Source organism: Micropterus salmoides, unplaced genomic scaffold, assembly GCF_014851395.1.
Source record: "Micropterus salmoides isolate LMB-PRFRI ecotype aquatic unplaced genomic scaffold, ASM1485139v1 Ms_hic_scaffold_14, whole genome shotgun sequence".
Lineage (NCBI taxonomy): Eukaryota > Metazoa > Chordata > Actinopteri > Centrarchiformes > Centrarchidae > Micropterus > Micropterus salmoides.
The window spans coordinates 7915042-7927706 of NW_024040485.1; the positions used below are offsets into that span (position 1 = coordinate 7915042).

Genomic DNA, 12665 nt, shown 5'->3' on the forward strand with positions numbered 1-12665 from the left:
GATACAAACTTTTCAGGATTACCAAATCTGAATTTCCATTTCTCTAAATGAGACATCACTACATAGGCTGTTGATGATATAAAGATCAACAGGTTGAACAGCCAGCATGGGGTCACTTTCATTTGAAGACACAGAAAATGCACAATTAAAGATCACAAACATTTCAGTTTCTTTTAAACAGTCAGAACCCCCATCTGACCCACCTCAAATCCAAGAAAAACAAAGAAATGTACATTATTCATAGATACACTGTGGATATTTTGAGCACGTGTTGTCCAGTAGTCCAGTAGTTTAAAATAAAGATCATTCAGAGAGCAGCTTTTAGCTCTTAGGAGGCTGATCTCAGTCCCTGTCCGGTCACCAGCACTCAGTGCGCAGTCTCTGCTTCTCTCCCTCCTCCCCCATGCTTTGCTCTGGCTCTTTGTCTGGAGAGGTGAGGGTGTGGTCAGTTTCCACCTCCACCTGTGTGGGATGTTTCCAGGCTCACTTCGGAGCCACGGAGTCTCTCACCTTCCTGGATGAAGGACGCATGCTGCTGAGCGCTGGCTCAGATCACATGGTGAGCCATCGCTGCCAGTACATAGTGAACCTGGATCAGATAAATTAAACTTAACTCTCTTGAATTTAACCAGAGTAGCTGGATTATAATAATATAATTATTACACTATTTACCGGCTTAATTACTATTTAACCAAAAACTACAAATAAATTATGATTTGTTGTTTTGTCATAAAATACTGTTTTGTCAGTTCATTAGTTGTAAATAAAATTCACATAAATGTATGAGACATTAGGAGATTAATTTGCTTTAACACTCAAGTGCTTTTTAAAAGAACACATTGCATCAGAGTGCTTATTCGATGCACAGCACCCACCTGAAATTCAATGCAGACCATCAGCATCTGTTTCAGCATCTGTTTGTGAGCACACTGTAAATTCTTTTAAATGAATAGCCTCCTTTTTCTCTGTGTCCTGTCCTTCTGTCAAACAGCTCCGCCTCTGGTCAGGAGGACTTGGACGTTCAGTCACTACTTTTAAACGTGAAGAAGTAAGTGACAGAGTAAGCTCCTTATTTATCTTGTGTGTAAGTGTTAACTTCATGTTGCTTGCAGTTGCCATAGTCTGCGTGTAAATGAAGTGTTGAGGCAGGATTGATTAACGACATCTGGCATTTGGTGAAAGAATAATGTCCACTGTTTCAGGTGTCCGTATGTTCGTTGAAACCGTTTTTGCTTGCTATAATCACCCTACTGTTCATACTGGGTATTAAGTTATCTCTTCCTAACATCCAATGTGGGAGATAAGTAAGTATAAGTTGTATGTTTTTTAAAAGAAATCTTCTTTCTAAATGGATCCTGTTATTTGGTCTTTTAGTGCGAACTGGAGCCTCCTCAGAAGAAACGGAGGTCTCCAACCTCTGGACCTGCTGCTCTGTGTGTGGCTGTTAATGGAGACTATACTGCTGTGGGATACCATGGTGATGGCGTCAAACTCTTCACTATTGACTCAGGTTTGTTTATGTGCCAGGAATGTAAAATAAAAATCATCTTTACAAAATTCTTAAACATTTCACTAGGACCAGTATTTGATTGGACAACTTTGAGTTGGGTTTCTTCCTTTTTTTCTAATTTTATAACATATATTTCTTACACTTCTTTTTATTGTGTCTGTATTTTCTGTCTGGCTTGGGTCTTTTATCATGAAGTCAAGACATTTCAAGACATTTGCTCTGCTCTGTGTGTTATGAAGAAACTTTACTTAGGAAATTATAGGCTGTTTGGTTTTTACAATAAAAAACCCCACAAAAACATTAATTAATGAATAAAAAGCCAACCGAGTAACGGACCTAAAAACAAAACTAGTTAGCAGGCAATATGTCAAGGATATAAATCTGATACAGGAGTTAGAAAGCCATAAAACATTGATGGATATAATAATGAAAAACAAACACATAAAACATACTGTATAAATATGGCACAAAATGAATATGACCATAACAGTTTTTATTTTAATCGTAGGTAATAAGATCTGGGCCTCCCAGAACCTTGATGTGTCCATACTGTGCCTGCTGTGGGTCGTCCTGAATGCAGAGCAGAGCGAACCTGAGCTGCTGGTGTCTGGAGGAAGTGACAAACGTCTGAGGGTCTGGAAGAGGGAAGGAGGAGAGGAGGGAATGCTGGGAGGCCTGAAAATGTTGGGAACGTTTGGTGTGCAAACAGGCGCCATCCTGGCATTGGCACAAAACTCCACATACCTGGCTACAGCATCAGGTATGTGTTGCTGATGGTAAAGTAAAAACAAGACCTGAAATTACAGAAATGCACTTACACTCCAGAGAAATAGATGTTGTTTTCCCAGGCAACATTTCACAGCCGGTCTCCTAATAACTTTCTGCTAATAACTATTTTTATTATTTTCCCTTCTATAAATTAGATGACTTCACCATTGTTCTGTGGTTGCTGAGCGAACTGGCCCTCGACCCCCACATTAAGCCTCATGCATATCTGAGGGGCCACAGTGGAGGAGCCACCTGTCTGGCTTTCAGTCCTGATGGTGAACAGCTGTTGTCCGGTGGAAAAGATCAGGTACATGTGTTTGTACTCTAGTGTTGTGGCAGTATCAGAATTTTGTTTTTGATAGAAACACTGACTTTTGCTGCACATTGACCTTTGTGCAGGTGTTTGGTTGTTTTTTGGTTGTAGGGTTGGACTGTGTTCATTTTCCCTCAAATCTATATAATCATGATTTATTAAGTACCCCTAGCTGAAGCTAATGCAGTCTAAAATAACAGTCCTGTAATTAATCCTCCCTTCATCTAGGGTGTTACACAGAAAGGTGTTTCTGTTATTTAGCCTACCCTCGGTGATATAAATAGTGTAGGATTGGTCAGTGTAGCGCAGTACTGACTGGTGTCTTTGTTTCAGGCCCTGATGGTGTGGGATGTGAGTGTGTCTCCTGCTGTTCTCTCCAAGTCTCTCCCTCACTCTCACAGAGACTGGATCACCAGCTGTGTTTGGACTCCAGACTGTGTGGTAAATCTTCATAACATAATTTTCACGGGTGTCGTAAAGAAATGTAACTGAACTGAACAACAGCTCTTACCTGAGAAAGTCCTATTACTATACTGTTATATACATCACTATTGTGTTTCCGTAATTTGTTCCAGATTAGCTCTTCAAACGACGGGAGGCTTTGTTTATGGGATCTGCAGGCGGGCCAACGTCTCAGAGAAATCTCCTGGAGGAGTCCTCTTACATCTGTTTGCTGTGTGGTGAGTAAATTTATCTGTCAGAGAAAATACAATTTGTATTGTTACATTCTGGCCTGAAAAAGCTTCATTTCCTTGTTGTACTGATGGATTTAAAGAGCTTCGCAGATTGTGTGTAGCGTAGAGATTTAACTGCAGGTCAGAGCTGTCTTTGTTTTCTCTCCTGAGACATATAGTAAACCCTCAACGTTTATTAGGGGATTTCTGTGTTGTTGACTCTGTGTTTCTGTGTGCAGGGGCAGTATGTGGTGGCTGGCTGTGCAGAGGGAGCGCTACACGTTTGGACCTGGGAAGCAAGCACAGAAATCTGCCACATTGCTGCACACAAGCAGCGTATACACCACTGCTCTCTCCTACCAAATACAAGTAAACAAGTGCACACACACATTCACTCTCTGTATTTATCTCTCCCTCTTTATTTCATATTAAACAGTATAATGAGTCCTTTTTTAATATTCATAGTCTTTTGTGTTTTTGTATTTAAGATGAGAACAAAGAAGTCAACGCCGAAGACATGACTGTTTTCACTGCGTCTGATGATGGCACAGTGCAGCTGTGGAAACCGCTACAGGTCTGTCGGTCGAAATAAAGAGTTGTCTCCAATATACTTTAATATTTCTGTCGTATTAAAAGAAATTGTACTTACTTACTTTGAAGAAACTACAAGTGGACAAAATTGGGTTTTACGAGGTTAAAAATAAATCAATTAATTTTATTCACACATTTTCTTTGATTTAGTCTCATCTTTAGTTCTATTTTGAGACAGAGCTAAATTACTTCCGTAAGGTTCTTGACAGAAATAAGCGTGGACATTGTCACTTATTTTTCTGCTTTTGCCTCCCCTCTCACATTGCGTATATTTACGCACAGGTGGAGCACTTCAGCACCTTACACGGTCACAACGGTGCGATATGTGGAATTCTGGGAGTCGCAAAGAAGGACTCCCAGAATTCCTCTCTGTTTCTGAAGACTGCTCACTGCGATGCTGGACATGGACAACAGGTAATATGTTATATAATACTGCCTTTTATATACAGTAATACCATTTAAAAACCACTTAAAGATTTTGTAGTTAGTACAATGTAGTATTAGTAGATACCTTTTTATACATTCTGACAGCTGATTGTGTTGTATATGCATCTTTCCTCTGTGCTTTACCGTTTTGTCTTTGAATGATGTTTAATGGCATTTTTTGTAGTATTGTAGGAGAATTTTACTGTAAATGAAATTAAAGATAAAATTTAATAACCCTAATAAGGATAGTGGTAGCATTTTTATTTGTTTAAGCCCCGAGTAGTGTCTTCAGGTATTCTTACAGGCTGCACTCAGCTCCAACAGTCTTCACTAATAAGGCTGGACTACACTGAAACAAAGTATGTAAATCTCTTGCTGCTGCTCATGCTCATTGTTTCGGCGCACAGTGAGTCAGTTGAGTGAATCAGCACTTTTATCAACTCAGCTCAGTAAATCAAACCTTGGTTAAACTAAAAATGTTATTTACTGTATACAGTAGATTGAGTTCATGCACTCATTGCAAATATTCTGCCTTCGCATTGTGTAAAGATTAATTTCAGGTAAAAAATAGTTGTATCACACTAACCGAGAGAAACCTGCCTTCACCTTCACTGTGCACCGTGTGGCAATTGCCTTTTTTACATTCAAAGCAACCTGTGAAAGTTTAATTATGTCTTCAAAACGCACACTCATCCACTAATAGTCACAATGTCCCAGGTCAATCACATCAAGAGTTAAACTACTCTCTTCTCTATATATTGCTAGTCACAGTAGTCACCTGATGCTGCTCAGTGAAGGAGACGGTACTGGGTTGATACATGATATGTGATCTATCTTTTGAAAATTGTTCCATTTTACCTCTGTGCTCTGTCTTTCCAGAGGATCCTTCCTGCCTCAGAGGCCAAGTCACAGCTCTGTGCTACTCCCAGACGGATGATTTGGTTCTGGCTGGTTATGAATCTGGTTTTCTGGAATTATGGCAGCACAACACTGTGGTTGGCCACAAGCAGGTGAAGACATACACCAAAAAAGGATATAAACTGGACATATGTAATGTTTTGTGTAATCACATGATGTGTCTGTGTGTGTCAGGTTTCAGACAGCATCATCACAGCGGCCTGTTCCATGCCTGACAGCCAGTTTGCTGTCAGCTACATGAAACATAACGTTGATGTGTGGAAGCCGGTGTGGAATCAACAACATAGCACTGCAAGGTAAACAACAGCAACTAAGCTACCATAGAGGACTATCCTCCATTTTGATATCTTGTTTTTTGAAACCTTCATTCCCTTCCCATTTACAATAAAGAAGGGAATGAAAGCAACAGAATAAAACAATAAATACACTTTTATTGAATTGATAATACCTTAAATTTGCAGTTATTTGAAAGCTGTGAGAACTACACATCTGATTAATGTGCAAAATCAAAGCATCCCATTACCTACATTTACATTTTAATCCGTCTTGATAGAGATTAGTACTGATTTGGATTGAAAGCCACATTAGCAGGATGCCGTCAGACACGACTCTACTGCAGCCACCAAAAGACTCACTTGGAGCAGTCACATATTTGAACCTTTCGGCTTTCTGGGAAATACGAACTGGCTTCTGAAGCAGCTTCTAAACATTTCTTATAATCCTATAGCAGCTTTGCCGCTTTGAATAGTGGTATAAAATCAGAAAAGCGATAAAATTGAAGGATAATATTGCAAGGCACACTGTAACTTCCTTTTTTTTGACGTTGTACCAGTTCCCTGCTACTTGTCATGCCTATATACAGTTCAACCCCCACTGCAAATCAGTTCCTTTAACTTTAAACTTGCAAACTATACAAATGTCTCTAGGAACATTGAGGGCCTTCACTATATTTTTGTATCCTGTTTCTTGTTTATGAAGGACGATGATCTCTTCTCTTAACTTTTTGGACCATTCTTTTGACGTGGCCATATTTCTAACATGCAGTCAAACGTGACACTCAACAAACCCCTAGTCAGTTCAGGTATTTCATGTGTTCCAGCTCAAGCTCGCCTGGTGCAGCTAATCAGGTGTGCTTGAGCAAACACCTGTTTTGCATATTTGTGCTCTTGTGAGGGATTCTATTCAGAGCGTTGAATAATTTTGAGACATCATTATAAGCTGCATTTTAAGTTAAATTTGGGGGAAAAACTTTTGTTGTGCATTAGTTGTGTTGAGCTATTTCATTGATCTTGTTTGATCTGTCCCTTGCAAACAGCTGAAAGTCTGTACATTTTGACAATAAACCTGATTTGCAGTGGGGGTTTTATCAAGACAATATGAAATCTGCTAATTCTTGGTTAAACTTCATAGTTTTGACGATCCCCTCCAGACAAAACACTGCTTAGAATAATAATACAATTAACTAGATTGACTGATTAAACATTTGCATCCTCATTGAAAAATCCAGAATTTATAAATGTGCAATGTGAAAAGTCCATTGTCAGTGTGTGCTGGGGCTTTCAGGTTTCCACATCACACTTGTTAAACATCGATTTCAGGTCAGCTCAGCAGATGAATTTGAAAATGGACTTCCCTTGTTAAATTCTGCACAAACATAATACTGCACAGTAAAAGCTCAAACAGCCAAGTGACAAACAATAAGCTAAACACATTTTTGGGAAGAAGGAGACTTTAAGTAATGAGAGTTATAAATAAGTTTATATAGAAGAACTAAAGGGCAAAGAGCTGAAAGTCACACAAGGCCTTTTAATCTAATCTACTATTCTTATTACTGCAAATAGGAAACAGGACATTTCAGTTAGACAATTGTTCAGATCTTAAAAGTAGCCATACCAACATTTTGAAATACTCTAGTACAAGTAAATGTCCTGTATTCCAAACCTTGCTTAAGTAAAAGTATGTATTATCAGCAAAATGAAGCTAAATTATAAAAATAAAAGTATTCATTACACAAAAAATGGGCTCTGTCAAGGTTACAATTTTTTGTTTTGTTATTTTTGTTATATGGTCATGTGGCTTATTTGAAAATGTACAATATTTACCTCTGAAATATAGGGGCATATAGTAGCATAAAATTAAAACACTTAAGTACAATTCTAAGGTATTTGTATAAGTACAGTACTTGAGTAAATGTATTACATTATTTTACACCACAGTAGTCTGATAGTCATGCAAACTCTCAGGTACACTCCCTGATATTGTAAGGGGAGTTGTTGATGTTTTGAAACACCTCTGTAAGTTGTGTTGGGTTTCAGAGCATGTGCGATAAAATGGAGGTCAATTTGTGAGCGACTTGGAGTTAGATTTTACAGACTAACCAGTGCTGCTCTGTCATGTGTTTCTGTTTCTCCCAGCCTGGTGAAAGTAGCCACGTACATGGTGGAGGAGCCAGTGGTCCGCCTCTACTACTGCTCAGTTCTTCTCGGTGTATCAAACGCTGGGACAATATTTAACGTTAACGGGACTGGAGGAGAGGGAGAGGAGGACGTTGGGGAAGTACAGGCACAGGGAACCAAGGAGTCAGGGGACCAGGGAGCCGGGGAACACAGGGGCCGAGGAAGCGAGGAGAGGCGGGGAAACAGGGAGGACGCCGTGAGGGAAGTCCGAAGAGGAGTGGGCCAGTGGATGAGCCCAGCCGAACGGAGGACGAGGGTGAGTGTACCTGGGAGGGAGACAGACAGAGAGACAAGGTTAGGGAAGACAGCGACAAGGCACAGGGTAAGTGTGAAAAAACAAGAAACATGGACGCTTGAACACAGAAGTGGCACCAGGTATGGAGCAACGACGATCAAGTGAGGATGGTGTGGAGAACCGGGGTAGAAATACAGGCTGGGATGAGGTGATTATTGGCAGGTGTGGCAGGCTGACGAGGTGGCTGGTGCAGGTAGTTGGCTGAGCTCAGGAGCAGAGGGAGAGAGAGAGCACACAGGGGAGAAAACACAGGGAGGCAGGCAGAGAACAGAAAACCAAGGGAAAAAACTGAAAAACTGAAAAAAAGGAGAAAAAACCAGGACACTCACCGTCAGCCGGGCTGCCACCACAACAGAAACTGATATTTCCAGGACCTTGTAAATCCACTGATTTTAAATGTAATATTTAACTTTTCGCGAGTGCAGCTTCTATTGACATACAGTTAAGCTCAGTTCTAAATATGGTGCAGTTGGGTTTTATTTCTTATACTGTATACTAAGAGGTTTTATTTTTTTAAGCCCCAAATAATTAAAACAAACCAAATGCTTCTTGTATATTTGGCTTTATTGCAGTTGGAGCCACAATATGAAAGTTTTGGGGATGATCCATAACGACAAGAAGAGCATGTGGGTCGTGGGCGAGTCAGAGGAAAGCATTGCGATTGGCTTCATTGTGAGTCAAATAAGAGTAATAATCTAAGAACACTAAAATAGTCATACTATTAAAATGTTTGTTGTAGCTTGTTTTTTTTTTTTTTCATGAACAGAAAATACATACTATTGTGAATTAAATAATACTACTTGGCAAAAACTGGTATTTTTACAGCAAAATATTCATTCATCAAAACAAAAATTCCAGTTTAGATTGACATGACAAACAAATCCATTTTCTAAGCAGTCCCTACAATTCTATTAGTATATGTTAATGCCTCTGTCCTCTTTTTCTTCAGTTTTTCATGGGCCCCAAATGGGATCTCAGTTCAGCTTTCAGCAAACTACAGACCAACGATGAGGAGAAGAGGAGTCTGATTACAGCTGTAACTGTGGACAAAGGTACTAAATTCTCCCAGCAATACTGTTTGCAGTGCAGCTGTACTACTAGTACTACTCTTACTTACAAGCACAACCATAATTACAACAGCTACTTCTGGACCTACCAGCTTTTAATTAGTATGTTTATTGTGCAATTATCTAATGTGTTGTATGTTTCTTCAGGCTTTGTTGTGTCTGGAGACGTGAGGGGCAACATGTGGTTCCTCCAGCTTACAGGGGATTTCTCATGGAGCAGCAGAAAACCTGTAAGAGCTGAGAGACTCTTGACTAAGTGATTAGTGTATATTTTTATATTGTACCATTCAACAAAAAACACAGCATTTGCTTGAATGAGGAAACAATACAGTTGATAAACATTTCTACATATAGTTTCGGTGAGGTATTGAAACTTGGTGTTCCAAGTACTGTACTTACATACAACTTTGAGGTACTCATAATTCCATTTTCCCTACTTTATCCATCTATTCTTTTCATTATGGGTAAAGTTAATACTTTTTTGATCCTTTGCCGAAATTCACAAGCTACACAGCATTATACAGTATGTAGCACTTTAAGTTTATGTTGGTGCTAATACTTTTGTGCTTTTACTTAAGTAAAATATTGAATGCAGGACTTTTACTTGTAACACAGTACTTCAACGTTGTGTTTTTGCTTAATTATAAGATCCGAATAGTTCTTTCACCACTGACGGAAGGTGGTTATTCAGACTTTCAACAAAGGCTGCAGCATTGTTTCATCATTGATTATTATTAATTTAGTTAATAAAATGTCACAAAATGGTAAAAAATGCCCGTCACAATTTCCTCGAGCCCAGGGTGAGGTGCAACCAACAGTCCGAAACCCTAAGATATTAAATTTGCAATGAAAGACAACAGAGAAAATCCTCACATTTGAGAAGCTGAACCCGACAGATGTTTGGCTTTTTTAATTGATTTTTGGAACTGGCGTTGATTAATCTTGTCTTCATCGACTACTGATCTTTTATCCCCAGGCCCACAAAGACAGGATCAGCGTGTTGAGACTCTCTGACCACACCATCATATCAGCCTCCTATGATAGGACGGTGAAGCTGTGGGACAGAAACACCAAGAAACAGGTACATCAGAGTCTTAAAAAGAACATTTTCACATTTTGGGAAATATGCTTATTTGCTTCCCTGGTGGATAGTTAGACAAGAAGATTAAAACCATTCTGATGTTTGTCTGTTAAATAAGAAGCTACAGCCAGTTAGCTTTGCACAAACACTGAACTGAAACAGCAGCTCTGTACAAAGTTAACAAAATCCAACTACCAAGAAAAGCACATAACCCACAGTAAAATAGGAATGTGTCATATTTGCACTTCAGTATATGTACTGATTAAACCGGCATGATATACAGTCTTAATTAGTGAGGTGCTTGCAGGCAGATTGTGTTCTCTTAGGACAGAGCCAGACAAGCTGTTTCCCCCCCGTTTCCAGTCTTTATGCTAAGCTAAGCTAACCAGCTGCTGGCTGTAGCTTCATATTTAATGGGCAGATGTTTGAGTGGCATTATTCCCTCACCTTTCATTTTTCAATTATTTTAAACTGTCTCTCAATAAATGATACCTTCTTCTCTCTCACCCTTTCCCTCCAGATCGGTATGTTTGTGTGTGGAGGTCCCATTCTTGAACTGGAGGTGAACCCTGAAAAACCCACTGAGCTGGTTTGTGGTGACGGACAAGGAAAACTCTACTTTCTCTCCTGGAAAGAATAATCCTAAACATATATATATATATATTACATGCCAAAGATTGCTAGAAATGTTTTGGGTAAACCTCTATATAAAAAAAGTCATGTTTACATGTGCCTTTTAATTTAGATGGGGAAAAAAACATGTCACAAAAAATGACTGTTCGTTATAATTATTTGAACTGAATTATTAATTTAATTAGAAAATTGTATTGGAAGGGAAATAGGAATGTGGGATATGAAATACTTGAAGTGGAAAAATCAGTGCAATAAATATAAGTGATCTCTTCTTATAGAAATTGTGTTTGTATCAGCACTTGTTAGGGATTACAAAAAGGACTCGTGAGCGGAAGTTGGCAGGCACACAGGCAGGACTTTATTTAAAGAGCACAGAGATGGGCAGGCGGACTGGCAATCCAGAGTTCAGGCAGGCAGGCAGCGACTCCGCACCAGGGTGAAACTGTGGCAGACAGGAAACAAGAGGTTAGGCAAAATCACAAAAGGTATTTAAGCAAACTAGGAAATAGGCTGGAGCGATATACCACTGTGGGTAAACGGACAAACTGGCGACGAGTGGAGACTGAACCAGAGCTTAAGACTGCAGGCGTTGATGAGTCCCAGGTGCGGAGTACTGCAGGTGGAGAGAGGCCAGGCTTGGACACGCCCAACCACACACAGACATGGGACAAGACACACATGACTGACAGAAACAACAGGGGCGGGGGAAACTGAGAATAAGAGGAAAAGAGGGGAGAGAGACCGACCCACGACAGCACTTTGTTGTTTGGTTCAAGGTTTTTTTTAATAGAATCAGAATCAGCTTTGCCATGTAGGATGGAGGAATTTGACTCAGGATTGTATCACGATGTGCTTACTCATACAATAATAAAAATCAAACACAGACTACAGCATATAGAACACATATATACACCATCCATCCATCGTCAACCGCATATCCTGCGTACAGGGACATATATACACACTATAAACAAATATATAGACAGATTGACAAATAGTGCAATGAAGCACTACGGAGCATAATCTAGATGTCTGCCGTCTGAGGCACCATCATGGTATTTAAGCCATTCTTGTTTTTTTGTTATAAAAGACTAAATAAGAAATTGAATTACCCATATTGATATATATATATAGATATCAGGTGTGGGCCTCTCCTCAGGTAAAGCCTGGAAAAAGGTGCCTCCTCACCTCCCCACCGTTGGCTTGCTTTGATATGCTGAATTCCTGTATGCCTATCATGAATGTTATATAATCACATAGACACTCAACAATTAAGCCAAGATAGGCCAATATTGCTGTTTGACACAACTTCAGACTACACTACATACATAAAAAAGGTCTGTTCTAAGGCATTTATTAGTTTCTGACCGATAAAGTGGGAAAAACAGTAAACTTCCCCCAAACTACTGCATCTGTGAACTCTCTCTTTAACCATATCACACACATTTAGGCTATTGTATGTGATTTACTTGTGATAACTAATAATGTAATAAGTAATGTAATATTTTTTCACTCACTCATTTAATGAGCCTCTTGTGAAACTGTTTAGAGTCACCTGGGTAGGCCCGTCTCCTACAACCTCTGTTGTATAGAATCCTTTCCTCACATAACCAATTTGTCATAAAATAGATTTCTTACCCAGCTGAAACCAGTTTTGCATTTAATTAGTAGCATTTTGCTCCAGGAATATAAAAGTTATATTCCTGGAGCAAGAAAAGGGCTAGTGACAATGTGTGTGAAGGGTGAGTATTTAAAGGTAGATTAAATGAAAAGCGGAGAGATAGCTGTAATTGCTACTTGCTGCATGTATTATGAGAACTCTGTGAGAGACCCTATTTAGCTGCAAGACATCAATAGCAGACATGTAAACACAGCTTATCAGCTAATGCTTTCACAACTCTGTTATCTGAGTTGAATTGCCTCTGTTATGTTG

The 12665-nt window shown here is 39.4% G+C and overlaps 2 protein-coding genes across 3 annotated transcripts; both read left to right on the plus strand.

The window, feature by feature from the left end:
• Positions 1 to 311: 311 nt before the first annotated feature.
• LOC119901783 (telomerase protein component 1-like) lies at positions 312 to 7751 on the plus strand. Of its 2 annotated transcripts, none has more exons than XM_038717444.1 (13): positions 312 to 559; positions 992 to 1060; positions 1375 to 1510; positions 2019 to 2270; positions 2434 to 2585; positions 2925 to 3032; positions 3167 to 3271; positions 3505 to 3634; positions 3754 to 3839; positions 4139 to 4270; positions 5162 to 5292; positions 5375 to 5496; positions 7615 to 7751. In XM_038717444.1, exons 1-12 carry the CDS (start codon positions 404 to 406, stop codon positions 5439 to 5441), a joined length of 1524 nt encoding a protein of 507 aa, XP_038573372.1. In that variant the 5' UTR covers positions 312 to 403; the 3' UTR covers positions 5442 to 5496; positions 7615 to 7751. The 2 variants fall into 2 exon arrangements, with proteins under 2 accessions (XP_038573372.1, XP_038573373.1); XM_038717445.1 differs by having other exon boundaries at positions 313 to 559; positions 992 to 1048.
• Positions 7752 to 8523: 772 nt separating this feature from the next.
• Positions 8524 to 11007, plus strand: LOC119901786 (mitochondrial division protein 1-like). Its single transcript, XM_038717447.1, has 5 exons — positions 8524 to 8623; positions 8901 to 9003; positions 9166 to 9248; positions 9995 to 10099; positions 10620 to 11007. Exons 1-5 carry the CDS (start codon positions 8537 to 8539, stop codon positions 10737 to 10739), a joined length of 498 nt encoding a protein of 165 aa, XP_038573375.1. The 5' UTR covers positions 8524 to 8536; the 3' UTR covers positions 10740 to 11007.
• Positions 11008 to 12665: the final 1658 nt, after the last annotated feature.